The following is a 12,787-nucleotide window of genomic DNA, read 5'->3' as shown; positions in this document are numbered from 1 at the left end:
GTAAGCGGTCTTTTACGAAGTTGAAAGACTTTTAACAAAGAGGTGTTGCGGCGCAGACACACGGCAGCAACGATCTCCTTTTAGTGTTTTCGTTCGAAGGCGCTAGCGAAAGCGTGGCGCTAGCAGTTAAAAGAGAAGCAATGAAAATCAAACGATGTATCACGATGTACAAATTAAAGACTTGTTGCACTGCTCTTTTCTTCAAATAAATTTAAGAATAAGAGATGAAGAAACACCAATGTGAAAGTTTGTTGCACTAGTTAAGAAAGCATTCCCATAACTAGCGACGTGCACAAGTCCGTCCGGCACCACTGTGGAAAGCTGGCGCAGTGAGCTCGAAAGACAGTGCACGAGCATGCGTGAAACCATCACTCCAGAGAAGCGAGTCGGCATTGCCCTATACAAGCTTGACCACTTGAATGACGGGCAAACACACGACTGCCACGCTTTCCTCGCTTGTGCAAAATGGCTCGGCGCGAGACCGAGCGTCCCCACGTAATATTGCCGTCGCGTCGTAGGTGCTCACGAGAGTAGAAAAGGAAATAACCATTAGAAGAGTTCAATACACCTTCTGCAGGATATGAAATTTGTTTTTACAAAGAGTTTTGGTGACAGAAAAATAAGCATTCGCTCTTTTTTTCCCACCACTCGAAAATTGCTGGCGCCCACTGGTTTCGAGGCTACTCATTCGGAGCCGTAAAAGAGATCGACGAACTCAGTTTACAAAAAAGACCGCTTCTGAAAAGGAGTTCGCTCTGTGCCGTGTGTCTGCTGTCAGGAACACCTTTTCGGAAAAAGACCGCTTACTTAAAAGACTTTTAAGTGCCCGTGTGACAGGGGTATAATAATTCACAGGTTACCGCTGGTAAAGGTGGTTTTACTGCAATTTAGGAGTGCTAAACAGTGAAAACATCTACTTAAAGAATATTTGCTTTGCTGTGAAGCCTTCCTTCAAATTAAAGGGGCCTTGCAACAATAACTGAACATGGTCAGAAAATTCTGCCATCGGTAGTCGAGGCTACCGAAAACACGCGAGGCAAATATAGTAGCGCAGTACATGGCCTGTAATTCACAATAAAATTTCAAAGCTAAAAACTGCTTTTTTTCCTCGGGAAGTGACACTGGAAGCTCAACAATCACTTGTCACAACCTAGAAGAAATATATGGCTCTGGTCACAGGCACTGGCTGATTTGAGCATGGGGCGCTTGTCCACAAGTACGTGTGCGATCGCACTAAAAAGCCGCGTATTCGAAGAAAAAGAAGAGGTGCGCGTGGAGTATTTTAATTCTTTCGCCGTGCCATTCTTCCCTGCTTAGCTTCCAGCTATTTCGTCAAGTCAAGAAGAGAGAATGCAATTGCAGAGTGTGCCAATTTTTGGAACTCTGCTCATACTGGACTGATTCTAGAAACTTTGCTGCAGTAAATTAAGGCAACAAGCATGTTTACTGGCTCCATGGCTACTTGAAGAAGTGCTGCAGGGCCCCTTTAAAGGAACATGTTACCCTCAAATCAATTCTTCATTTTATTAAGCTTATTATGACAGCTTATATAATTCTAGCATAATAAATTTTAAAACATTAAGTACATCACAGGTTATCACTCGCATCCTACCGAAACTACTACTCAAGGTTGTTTTGACTTCCCTTGACCAAAAAAATAAATGGCATTTGCATAGAGGCCCTGTTTCAATTTAAAATAAATAATGTGCAGGTTAGTTTTGTCATCATAAATATTTCCTTTTTTTCTATGTCATACATAGCATTTGAATTCGATTCGAAATTATTCGATCGAAATCACTGTTCGCTTCGAACCGAAAATTCACTATTCGCACAAGCCTAGTGTTTAGGTATATGTAAGGCATATCGACATGAGGCGTGTATTGGCTGATAATCGCAATGCTGACGTATTACTGCGTCCTTTGCTGCACAGAAAGAGGAACTCTGAATGCTGAAGGAAGAAAAATAAGCCGTAAACTTTGCCCCTTGTGATCTTTTAAAGCTAATAACGCTTCCAGCCTCAGGCTACTGCTTTTTAAGCACGTGTTTCCGTTTTCCTTTCTAAGCAAGTAAGATGTGCAATAGCATTTGTACTCATGTTCCCTCAAATTACTCCACGCCAAAACAAGAGAGTTTTTGCAACATTTTCATTAGCAGCCATTTAACAAGTGAAGGCAATTCGTTTCCTTCACGCAGAATCCATATTCACCCAATAAGCTTCAGCACAGCTAATTGTGCACACCTACATATAGTTGAATGCGTTTTGTTTATTTGGTTTCGGTTACGGTATACACTGAATTAAAAGCAAGTGTGTGTCATCCGTTGTTCAGAGAAGAGCCCATGGTGTTAAAGAATGTTTGTTTCATGTCGTTTCATATTCTCTTTTGGAGTGTGACAAGCTGCCATTTAGTGAAATGACTTGCGCATGACTGCGAACGTTTTTGAAGAATTCGATGTGCTAGGCACACTCAACGAAATGTAGGCATTAAGCTTTATTGCAGCGAATAGCTGCAATAAAGCTTAATGCATGAACGTGGCTTTAGCGTGAAGCGTACAAGTCGCCTTCCCTTGTTAAACAGGTGCTAGTGAAAACGTTGCAAAAACTGTCTCACTTCGGCATGTAGCAATTTGAGGGAACATGGGTACAAATGCTATTGCACGTCTTACTTGCTTAGAAAGGAGAACCTAGACACATGTTTCGGGAGCAGTAGCCAGAGAACATTCTGGAAACATCATAAGCTTGAAACAATAACAAGGGTCAAAGTTTTCGGCTTATTTTTCTTCCTTCAGCATTCAGAGTTCCTCTCTGTTTCCAACAAGAGATACAGAAGTATATTGGAATTGAGATTATCAGCGAAAACACGCTTCGCGTCGATATGCCTTATGAATACATAAACACACGCAGACTGTGTGTAATGCGCCGGGCTCGAGCCTCTAACATGGCGGCATGCACACGACGCCGACAGATGGCAGAAATTTTACATCAAGTCTATGCGGACCTTTTTGTAGCTTTGCTAATTGAAGTGCACCTATTTTACGATACTACTTATTTGCCATGTCTATCCTTATCGAGCACATCTTATCCCCACCCTCTATTTATGCAATTTGGCAAAATAACCCCTTAAAAGAGACTTCTCGCTTTCTCAGAGTAAGTTTTAAAGACTTGTAATAATTCAATCTCGTGAAATCTACAAGGCGTGCCAGGTCTGAGCGAAGAAATAGAGCTCTTCCAAAAGATTTTTTTTTTCTAAAACATTGCAGTAAATTATCTCAGAACAATTGGTAAATTGCCAACGATAAGTATTGCGATGTACGTACTGTTTCCGAGAAAATGTGACCGATAATGTCATGCTGTTTTCTTTTCTTCAACTTTAAGACATCAGTATAGAGCTTTATCTTAACCTAAAGGATTGAAACTGCGAAATACTCGTGAAAGAATGTCACATTGATCGACTTACCTCACAAGGCTTCCCTTCGCAGCAATTGAAGTTCTTTCTCCCGATGCGATGAAGCCATATTGCTCGCCGTTTAAGGTTTTCCTTTCCACGAGGAACAAAAAAAAGCTTGTCCTCACTGGCAATGCTGTTTGAGCAGCCAACGCGCAACATCTTGGCATCTCGCTGCAGTCGATGGCATGTTCGAACTTTGAAAAGCTGTAAAAAGCCTGTGCTGAAGTACAGTGCGCACGTGCGTCGGTGCTTCTACACACGATAATGGCGTCGTTTTCAGCGAGACCGCAAGCGGTGAAGGAGAGCAGAGGCAACAGCAAAAGGGTCATCAGAGATAAATATTAAAGTGTAGCGCCTGGCCCAATAGGAAAGCACAAAAGGACGAAGAAGAGGGGAGAGGCGTAGAGGTGGTGTAGGACCGCGATAAGACGTGGTTGTGCCGCAGTCTCTGATTTACTTTTATTTACTTTGTGCCGTAAGGTTGCGGAGGCATGCCAGCCATTGTACTGCATTTGCTCCAACTAGCAGCATTGCTTTGACAGCGCTCAGTCAAAGTGTACAACTGGATTAGCACTGACTGTACAGACACTGCAGCACCCGCATGACACCCCGAGAAGTGCTGCAGCGCCCGAGACTATCGAGCGTTTCGAGTTCCTGTTAACCAAGGGCAAAGGAAACAACCCCCACATTGGCGTTGAAGGGGTAGGAATGGAAACTTCATTGTGACGACACCGCCCCTCCGATTGCCTCACGGCACGTTCGGCTTACGTTTTCTGTTCGCGCACCTAAAGCTCGCTGCCGATTCAAGGCGCGGGGAGTTTGCGTTGCGATACCGTGAGATCGCCGTCGACCTTTTACCACAATCTGGCTTACTTCTCGTGGCTCTCGGAAGCGGGCGGGCTTGCGACACATGAAAGCATGGCCAACGTTACGGTAATCGGGTGCCCGGTCAGCAGCTTTGGTGCGTGTTGTCGCATTGGCATATCTTTGCCTGCTTCTGTGTTAATCCTTGCAAATGAGCTCATTAAGAGAACCCCATGCAATCAGCGAGCGGTTCCTCTTACAGCGCACATGGGACAGGTGGATAATTGCCCCGTAGTCAAGAAGTTGGCGTATTACAGGGAAGCCACTCTATGGCGGCAAAGCCCAGTACGTGTAGCGCCAAGTCTAAATAATTGTGTGCCGCTAAGCTTGCCTATACCTCTATGACCTTTTCTAGTACTGTTTTATTTACATTTTGGTTGTTGTGTTATTTGGGGAGAGGGCATGAGTCCTCACGTGCACGAAGTTGGTGTCCTTGTGGCGGGTTTGTGATTGAACAAGAGCACTGTCCTACCAGAGGACAAACAGGCGATGATTCGCTGACCGTTGTGTAAGGGCGAAGCACCGAGAGAATAAGAAGAGGCCCCAGAGTTCTGCCAGTCGTTCTGAACCGGCCTTGAAGTGTTAGGCACCGTCGACTCTGCCGAATCCTGTAAGGTCGCCCTACAGAAGACAGTTCATCTCCAAAAAGTTTGTTTTTTTTGTAACTTTGATGTCCGTACTTATGTAAATTATGTACAGTCTGTAAATACAAGTTTTTCGCAGCCTAACTAGAACTTCTCCAGCATTTTTGCTTCCTCTTCAAGCGACCAGCAAGTCAATCGCCACTATTTGCCTAGTGGCAGTAACTTTATTCTCCCACTTTTCTATATTACCTCAGGTGGTGCGTCTCGGGCGCCGAGTGGTTAGATTGATTGATTGATATGTGGGGTTTAACGTCCCAAAACCACCATATGATTATGAAAGACGCCGTAGCGGAGGGCTCCAAGAATTTCGACCACCTGGGGTTCTTTAACGTGCACCCAAATCTGGGCACATGGGCCTACAACATTTCCGCCTCCATCGGAAATGCAGCCGCCACAGCCGGGATTTGAACCCACGACCAACGGGTCAGCAGCCAAGTACCGTAGCCACTAGGCCATCGCGGCGGGGCGCCGAGTGGTTAGAGTTGGTTTCTTAACACAGAAAAAACCTGAATTTCGCACTACCTTTGAAAAATAGAGGGGTCTTAAGAAGTTTCTCCTGAATTCAACAGATAGTGTTCTGCAGGAAGAAGTGCGACTTAAATTTTGATTGACGTCGTCTGCGTTCGCGCTGCTCACAGCTGTTTAGCATAATTGCGAAACTATGATTTGACTTTTATTGCATCATTATTTTGTGATATAATGGCTTCACTTAACATTGATTTGATCATTAACATCACTGGCTATCACATAGAAATAAAATGAACAGATACATTTCTTTCTTTTTCCAAACCAAAGTGGGAGGTGGGTTCCCTATGCGAGTGGGTTTATCACGTGAGTAAATACGGTGAGTAAATCTCCTAATGAAACAATTATAAGCAATACTTTTGGTGCACCGGCTATTGGGTGCCGCAAATACGGGTTGGTTTGTACACTTACCTTGCACATTAATCGTTCCAGCGTAGTGAGCTCCTGCAGCTCCTTGTACTCTTTCCTCAGGTTCTTGAGTTCATTCTCCAAGAACGAAATTCTGCAAACAGAACATTAGTCAAACACAACACAGTGTTTGAAGCTCAAAAACCACAGCACCAGATAATAAAATGGTACAGAGATGGAGCTCATGACAGGGAACTGGGACAACATTATTTTGCACAGGATTAAAGAACAACCTTAGGAACAATACACACATGAAGACCAAGACAACACTTCAGTTTCAATTTTAGATTGGGTGCAGTGACAAGCGAAACATTGTTAAAACGCAATGCTTTGTGCAAATAAATAGCGATTTTGGTTGAATAATCTCTAATCAAATGTGAACAGTGTATCGCATATTATAAACGAAAATCGGCAGATTTGTCATGACCTAACCTGCACAACATTCTTTAAAAGACCTTTTTCAAGCACACTAGCTCTGCCAACGAGTATGCAAGCGCTAATGGAAAAAGCCGATACTCCGAAGCAGCCATCGCGACAAGCGCACAGGCCTCACGCATTAACTATCCGTTTGCGCTGTGCCAGCGCTCCTCAGATCAAGAGAACTCGGCAAGGTGCGATACATTACTGCCTGATTCACAAATTTCATTGTTTGGCTGCTACGGCCCGTCTACGATTTCCAGCTGTCCCCATGCTCAACCAGTTTTGCGGCTGAAAAGCACCATTTAATTAACCATTTAATCCTTCACCATTTAATGCTTCAGCACCATTTAATCTTTCAGTGTCAGTCCGTCTTCAGCATAAATAAAAACAAGTACAACTTGGTAGACTAAATGGTGTAAGTACTGTCCATTAATACATGGATGCATTAGTCAATGTCCTTTGACGCTGTTTAAAAGTGAAATATTATGTTCTCGTATTTAAAAGAAGCCCTAGAAATAATTGCAATTTCGTAAACACTGACTACACGACTGTGTGGTGCTCGCAGCATATGCCCCTACCAAGCTCCCTTGGCAGAGTAACTGCCGGTTGCTATAAAGCTTGCTGGGCAAAAAGATAGAAGTAGGACCAGGAAAGTATTATGCACACCAGAAACCCGCACTCACAACTGAAAGGTTATTAAAAAACATATGTAAGGAAATGGCGGTTATTGCGCACGTCATAAAGAGGCATAAAAAGGCAAACAACCAAAGTGTGCGTTTACAATTGATTATTAAAGTCAAATTTCCTGTGTTATAACTAAAGCGAAGGTTCATCGATTAATATGTGGGGTTTAACGTCCCAAAACCACGATATGATTATGAGAGACGCCATAGTGGAGGGCTCCGGAAATTTCGACCACCTGGGGTTGTTTAACGTACACTCAAATCTGAGCACACTGGCCTACAACATTTCCGCCTCCATCGAAAATGCAGCCGCCGCAGCCAAGATTTGATCCCGCAACCTGCAGTTCAGCAGCCGAGTACACTTAGCCACTAGACCACAGCAGCGGGCCATAGCGAAGGTTCACTTGAACACGGTGCGGTGTCTTAAAGATTTCTCGCATGGTCTGGTCAGGGTGACGGAGACAGATTGCTATGCCTTCAAAGATGAAATTTCATTTGCATGAATGAACATGCAAAGTACAATGGGATGGCTCTATTCAGTGAATCTGGATGCTCTCTGAGGCACGTGTTGATACACCAATCAGTCTAGCCTATGTATATGTGAAGACAAGAAAAAAATTCGGTGAGTAGCTCTTGCATTAAAATTCAGAGAACAGTTGACATGCCTCTCATCGTACTTCTCTCTGTCCACTGCAAAACCCTGCGACTTTTTGCGCTCTACAGCAGAAATGTTACTAAGCTTATGTTGCAGTAAACACAAACCTCACCTCGTATCGCTTCCAAACTTCCCTTCAGACTGTGCAGAACGTATGCATAAAATAACTGCAATATTCAGTGCCTTTGCGGGTAAAGGTAATCCAAATTATTCTTTGCTTGCAGAGTGAATGAGCTGTTCACAAACCTATGTGATGTAATGGGCAGGATACCGCACCTCCTTGCAGCTGGAAACTGTTGTTCATGTAATGTGCCCTAGATTTTTTTCTTTCTTTTTTTTTCTTTGCCATGCGTAAGTACATCATCATTATTCTTCATTGAACAATATTTGAATGCACCACCACAAAATTCAACAGAGGTTTCACTCAATGTGGAATATACTGCCAGCAAACATGCTCCACAGTGACACTTAAACACCTTATACGAAACTACAAACTATCAAAGCAAGGGATCTCGCAAGTAAATTTTAGTTCAATCCCTTCGTCTTTAAACATGTTTAGAATGCGTTTACTTTTCCTTTTTTCCAGTGTGGGATGTTCATAAAAATAAAAAAAAAATTCTAGCTTAGCACTTTTCTGCAGTCTGGTGTCAACGGCCCGATCAAACTGCAATAGTATTAAATGCCATAGTGCTTTGTGAGTAGTTCATAGTTGAATAGCTATGAATTCAGTGTTCCAGTTCACATTCCCCACAACAACACAAAAACTCGCATGCTGCTCATCAGCTAGGTTCTACACTGACTGCGTTGTCCATTTCAAATTTCATACATAAATATACATGCAGGTGCATTCGGACGTATCTATTGAACAAGCGGCAGAATGTTCTTTTCGTTTTGTGCTCACATGGCACCAATGAGCAGCAAGCAGAGGAAAAGCCGGTTCACTCGGCGAACACATTTTCCTAAATGTATCGCGCGCTCGCGAGGCGTTGTGGGATTGCTTGAAGGAGGTCTATTGAAACAAGGCCTGTACACATGCCATTTTTTTTTTTGCATCTTCGTTGGTGCAAAAACAACTTTGAATCGTAGCAGGATTTGACTTTTGGTAGAATGCAAATGATAACTTATAAAATATATTACTTCTTGAAATTTGCTATACTCGAAGCACAAAAGTTGGTATTACAAGTTTTTAAACATAAAAATATGAACTGATGTGAGGGTAACATTCTTATTTGACTTTGAAGCGGGGCTTCGGGGGAGTGCGGATTTTCTCTAAATATACGTTTTTACGGTTTACCATCACTTCACTGGTGTGAATCCACTTTTACTGAGGGTTACATGCGAAACAAATTACACTTGTATAGGTGCTTCCGTGGCTTAGCACCACTCCACTGCCGTCAAACCATCTTTACGAAGTGTCACAGACTAATATGCACCTATTCGTTTATTTTGAATAATTCAAAATTCTCAAAAATATCAATTCGATTCAAATCATACTTAAAATCTGCCTTATTCATTTGAATATTCAAACCTATAGCTAACGAAATTTATAGCAGCTGTGCTTTAACGTATGTGCGCGTTCTCGCATTGCACGCCCATGGCCAGGAGCCATACCAATGTTTCTGAGCTTAGCAGTGCAACAAGTTAGCCACTAAGATACCATGACAGGCTCTGTTAAATACAAGGAGCGAATGCCTATGACGGCCTCTTAAAAGGACAAATGCTATGATGCGCTAATAAACGATGCCCATACATGGTACAACTGTAGTTAAACTAAATGCACAACAGACAAAGGCATGCAAGAGGAAAAAAGCGTTGCCTTTTTTAAAGGTCAGATTTGTGTGTCACATATGGTGGGAGTGACGTGTGTGAAGGTCTAGTACTACAAGTCTTAGTACACAAACACTTGCTTGGTGTTTCAGAATTTTTTAAAGTGTTTGGCAAACTATCAGTTCATGAAAAAGGTGTCAGTTAAAGTTATAAGCAATGCTCAGGGGTGGAACTGGGTACATGGGTTTGGGCGCAGTCCTGGGAGCAGGGAAAAAGTGTCTTTTGTAGCAGGCTTGGAGCATCCGGAAAGACTTTTTAGAGAAAGCTTGGAGCAGCCAGAAAGACCTCTTTAAGCAAGTTCAGATTGGCCAGAGACCGAGACATAACATTCAGAGAAGAACCCGTTACACAGCATTTGTAAAGCAACAATTGTCCAATGCTGCATCTTCCACACAACTGTGCAATCACTCTCAACAAGTTTTTGCAGTCGCCGTCATGTCCTTTATGAAATCCATATTGGTAACATACTCTCGCGCATTGTATGCTCTATCCGCGGATGTGTGCCCAAGCGGGGTCGAGGAATAAGGCTGAAGCAGAAATCGAACAAGCCGGCCTTTCTCTGTCACTCAGAGGGCGCGTGCTATAACATCACCCCGCTCGGGAGGCCTGCCGTCGAAGCAGAGAAGAAACACCACCCGTTTGAACGAGATGCAGATGGGAGTGGTAGAGGGAGAGGGGAGGGAGGGGGTGTTGCTCGAGTAGCAACTGTGAACTTTGCTTCTAATGGCGTGTTCGCGATAGCTGGCATGTGTGCCAGCTCGGTAGCCATGAGAGGACGGCACGCATACACTTCTACGTGCTGCGCTCTCATCGTGAAGAGACTGCGAAAACTGTTGCTCAAACTGTGGTGCGATTTTATAGGTGTTCTAAGTTCGGATGGAGTTGTTCCGTTCATAACGTCAAAAAGTGGGCGGTCCGCATCGATCGCAAAAACGGGGCGAAGCGAAAAGCAAATGTGGAAAATTGAGGCTTACGTCACAATTTTGACGTCGTCTTGAGGACCAATTGAGCGCAATTGAAACGTGACGAGTCCAGTGTCTCTGTGAGATGCGCCCCGTGTAAAGACAGACGCGTAGGGCATCTCTGTAAGACACTCGCCGTGTCTCCGACCTGCGAAGGACGCGCCCCAGTGTCCGTGACAGACTCACTCAGTGTTTCTTGCAAGGGACGCAGCGTGCTCGTAACACCACAGAGTGAATGATGATGAGTAGGGCGAAGCTTCAAAGGGTTTCATCGGCAAACCGTGAATCCATCCGTCCCTTCGTCCGTCTGTGCGCCTGCCTGTCTGTCCGTCAGTCTGTTTAGCTACCCATCCATCTGTGTGTCTGTATACGACAACGGACACAGACAAACAGACCACAACGAAGGGGGGATTGAGCCACAGCGTATGTGCATGTGGCCCACTGCGACGCCACGTTCTCAATGTATCCAGATACCGAAAGGCGCGAAGCACTTACATTTAAATCCAATCCATGCCATCTTGCAGACATTTCAATCCATCCATTTCATTTCTGACGGTCTCTCCGACCGTTCCTTCGCCTCCGTGCGAAAAACGGACGAAAACAGACACGTGACACCTTGGCTCACGTGACATAGAATGTCTTGGCATTCGTCATGGCTCAAATGGGCCATTCGCCCATTTTCGCCTAAACGTTCGTGGCACTGGTGGAGGTGCTGGGTAAATGCGCCTCGGCTGCAGATTTTCAGTCGATACACCGAGCTACTTGGAGACAGCTACAGCTCCCACGGCAAGAAGCAGTCGCCGCCTGCAAGGACTATCTCCCAAACACAGTCCTCTCTCTCAAGAGGAGATGGCAACTTCGACTACCAACCAGGCGAGTCAAACCAACGATGCCTATTCTTTTCTCCCGCATGTTTTTCATGCGCCGAAAACACCACCCTCATTTCATGGGGACATTTATGAGGATGTTGATGAGTGGCTTGAACACTTCGATCGAGTTGGAAACATCAGCGAATGAAATGAAGCTCGCAAGCTGCGGAGAGTTTACTTTGCGTTAGAAGACTCTGCCGAAACGTGGTATGAGAATCACGAGCGTTCCTTTGCGACGTAGCAAGAGTTCAGCCGACAAATTCGTGATGCGTACCACAGGACTGAAAGGAAAGAGAGCGGAGCAGGCCATCTCGTCTCGGAACCAACGACCTAACGAGAAAGTTTCAATGTTTGTCGAGGACATGCTTCAACTCTTCAAGCGTGCCGACCCTGCAATGTCCGAGAAAAAGAAGGTGCGGCATTTAATGTGTTAGGTAAAAGAGCAGCTCTTCGCCGGACTCGTGCACAACCCACCGACGACTGTGGCCAAGTTCATAAACGAGGCAACCACAATGGAGTGTACTCTCCAGCATCGGTCGTCACAGTATGAACGCCACGACGCGACCACTGCTACATGCTCTATCGGGGCTGACAGCAAGAGGCATGCCCTCGCAGAGTTCATAAGAAGCGTCGTGCGGGACGAGCTGCACCAACTCCTCCGTGGAACGAGTGGAACGCCTCCGTCAGAATTTGGCTTACATGACATAGAACATCACGGCATTCATCACAGCTCAAATGGGCCAATCGCGTGCGACTGTATGGAGCAGAACGCCTCCGTCCGAATTTGGCTCACATGACATAGAACGCCACCGCATTCCCTACGGCTGAAATGTGCCAATTACGAGCGACCAGATGGAACGGAACGCCGCCATCTGGATATAAAACGCGCATAAAATTGCACCACTGGAGTGACTGTGCTCTCTTACACCAGTATTTTCTAGAGTTACGCGAGATCAGAAGTTGGGACTTGTTTAGCTAGGCACAACTGCCCATTTGTTAAACCTGAACACACAAACGTCAATCACCGAGTGTATAAGCACTTCATAACGGATAACAGCGGCGAAGTGAACGAGAATAGGTGCGAGCCCAGTGAGCAGTCTTGTGCCCCTGTTTTCGCTTGTTTTGAGAACCAGACACCACTCCCATTTTTTTGTGCACCTTTTATCTCTTTTCTGAGCACTGCCATTGGGCTATGAGAGAAAATAAAGAGTTGAACTGCAATGGTGAAGCAATTGATGCATTAACAAATTGTATGTAATACAAAGGCAGGCAACTAACCTTTTTGTTGGATATATCGCATAACTCTACAAAATGTTGGTGTAAAAGAATACAGCTGCGCCGAGCAGAAGTGCTTTTTTGGGAGCAACACCTCTTGCGTTACTAGTACAGTTCGTAGAAGAATCCAGGAGCCATTCGTGCTGATGCCTGCCGAGTTGGTGAGCACGCCAGTGATCGCGGCTATGCCATCAGAATCGAAGTTCACA

At 44.7% G+C, this 12,787-nt stretch overlaps 1 protein-coding gene across 1 annotated transcript in view; it reads right to left on the bottom strand.

Annotated features, from left to right (window-relative positions):
- Positions 1-12,787, bottom strand: part of LOC119178608 (uncharacterized) — a 97,635-nt gene that overhangs the window by 48,794 nt on the left and 36,054 nt on the right. Inside the window, exon 16 of the mRNA XM_075883552.1 lies at positions 5,891-5,981. Coding sequence (XP_075739667.1) covers positions 5,891-5,981 — 91 coding nt within the window. The remainder of the gene's footprint in view (positions 1-5,890; positions 5,982-12,787) is intronic.

Source organism: Rhipicephalus microplus, unplaced genomic scaffold (genome assembly GCF_043290135.1).
Source record: "Rhipicephalus microplus isolate Deutch F79 unplaced genomic scaffold, USDA_Rmic scaffold_18, whole genome shotgun sequence".
Classification (NCBI taxonomy): Eukaryota; Metazoa; Arthropoda; class Arachnida; order Ixodida; family Ixodidae; genus Rhipicephalus; species Rhipicephalus microplus.
This window is presented reverse-complemented; position numbering and strand designations above follow the sequence as displayed.